The sequence below is a fragment of the Etheostoma spectabile genome, chromosome 3 (assembly GCF_008692095.1).
Source record: "Etheostoma spectabile isolate EspeVRDwgs_2016 chromosome 3, UIUC_Espe_1.0, whole genome shotgun sequence".
Lineage (NCBI taxonomy): Eukaryota > Metazoa > Chordata > Actinopteri > Perciformes > Percidae > Etheostoma > Etheostoma spectabile.
In genome coordinates, this window is record NC_045735.1 from 28,479,947 (window position 1) to 28,481,726 (window position 1,780).

General features: G+C 39.0%; 1 protein-coding gene across 1 annotated transcript in view; it reads left to right on the forward strand.

The window, feature by feature from the left end:
* ift80 (intraflagellar transport 80 homolog (Chlamydomonas)) overlaps window positions 1-1,780 on the forward strand; it is a 39,591-nt gene that overhangs the window by 5,631 nt on the left and 32,180 nt on the right. Inside the window, exon 6 of the mRNA XM_032511488.1 lies at window positions 699-808. Within this exon, the coding sequence (XP_032367379.1) occupies window positions 699-808 (110 nt within the window). The remainder of the gene's footprint in view (window positions 1-698; window positions 809-1,780) is intronic.

Below are 1,780 nucleotides of genomic sequence, written 5' to 3' on the forward strand. Positions count from 1 at the left end.
CACACACACACACACACACACACATACACACACACAGTTTACCTAACCCGTGCACGTAAGCACACACATTTGTGCCTCTGCTGTAGAGGTTAGACAGGTTTTCTCAACTAGTGCGGCTGCAAGTGCTGTTTCCATAGGCGGAATGAGGTGAGATCTCTGAGGGAATATGATACCATTAGCACTGCTGTACCCTCGAGCCATTGTTCATACCAACTCCTAGTTTGTCAAAGAGAGGAGGAGAAATTCATACACACACACACTTTTATATTACATCTTTTAAGTATTACATCAAGAACGAGTCAAAGTCTCTATGCATGGAAGCCAAATCCATTGCTCTTGGTTTTAAATTAAAGGTGGAGTTTGCTATTCTAATCCAATACATTTTTTGTCACATTTACATTCAGCAAATATCCCCTCACGCTTCGCTAGCTGTCTGTTCTGCTGTGCACTGAAAAACAAAATCAGCTGTTCATCCCTGGCTCTGTTAATGGGGAAACAAATAAAGTGGCTCAGGCACTTTTCCATTCATGCTTGTGGACAGGACAGGGGAAAGGCCATGGAAGTATAAAGAGAAAGGTAGTGGGAGCAAGAGGGATGGTAAATCTGAAGGAGCACTGACGGGAGAGGGTATATTTGTTTGGGTATTAACTTCAATATCAACAATCTTTCTTCATCTTCGGTATACCTGCTTCTTCCAGGTTCTCCCGTGTATTCTGTGGCTTGGGGTCCGGACTCAGACAGAATCCTCTACACATCAGGAAGACAGCTAGTCATCAAGCCTTTGCAACCCAGCGCCAAAGTCATACAGGTACAATGAACTTTATTTATTCTTTTACAAAGTAAAAAAAAAAAAAAAAACTTTCATGAATGCTCACTTTAGATTCAATATGCCATGGTTTTGAAATATTACCTTGTAGCGACCTCCGTTAATCACTCAAAGGTTACGGTGATGAACAAGATCAATCAAAGAAACGTTATAGCATGGAGATCCCATTGGATCAATGAATTAACGACAATACACACACTCCAATATATGACTGTGTAATAAGTAGGGTTGCACGATATTGACAAAATGTGATATTACAATATCAGTTATGAACATTGCAATATTTACATTTATTTCAACATTTGTAAACATGTACAATTACAAAAGTTACGAGGAAAACACGTCAAAATAGATTCATAACAAACTAAACAAGTTTTCTTACAACACAAGGTTTATTTTCAACCGACTGTCATATTGGACTGGTACAACATGAATATATAAATAAGGACCATGTCTGCAGAACAGGACGTGTTTTACTGGTTGGACAGTATAAAATAAATAAAGAGAACAGGACACAACTTTTCTTTCTCTTCTCTGATTCATTCTCTTTTGTTGTCTCTATCTATTTCTTCACTTACGCTGTCACTCTGTTGAAATATGCACACTCATGGTACGCTACATAGGGTTTGTTACGTAGTGGCCCCGTGCACTGGCCAATGAAACATGATCATCATAGCCTTTCAAGCGGGCTCTAAATCAAACACAGCTAAGCCACACAGCCAACGGACGGGACGCAGCGCTCCACTATATAAACAAAATATTGCATACTTATTGCAACACTTTTGATATCTTACAATAACAATATTGAGTCGATATATCTTACAGCCCTAGTAATAAGTATAGACCAATCTGATTGATCTGATTCAATAAAAATATCACTTATTACTTTGAATACTATAGTATAGACAGAGGTGCAGATCTCTTGGGGAAGGGAGTTCCAGAGCCTGGGAGCTG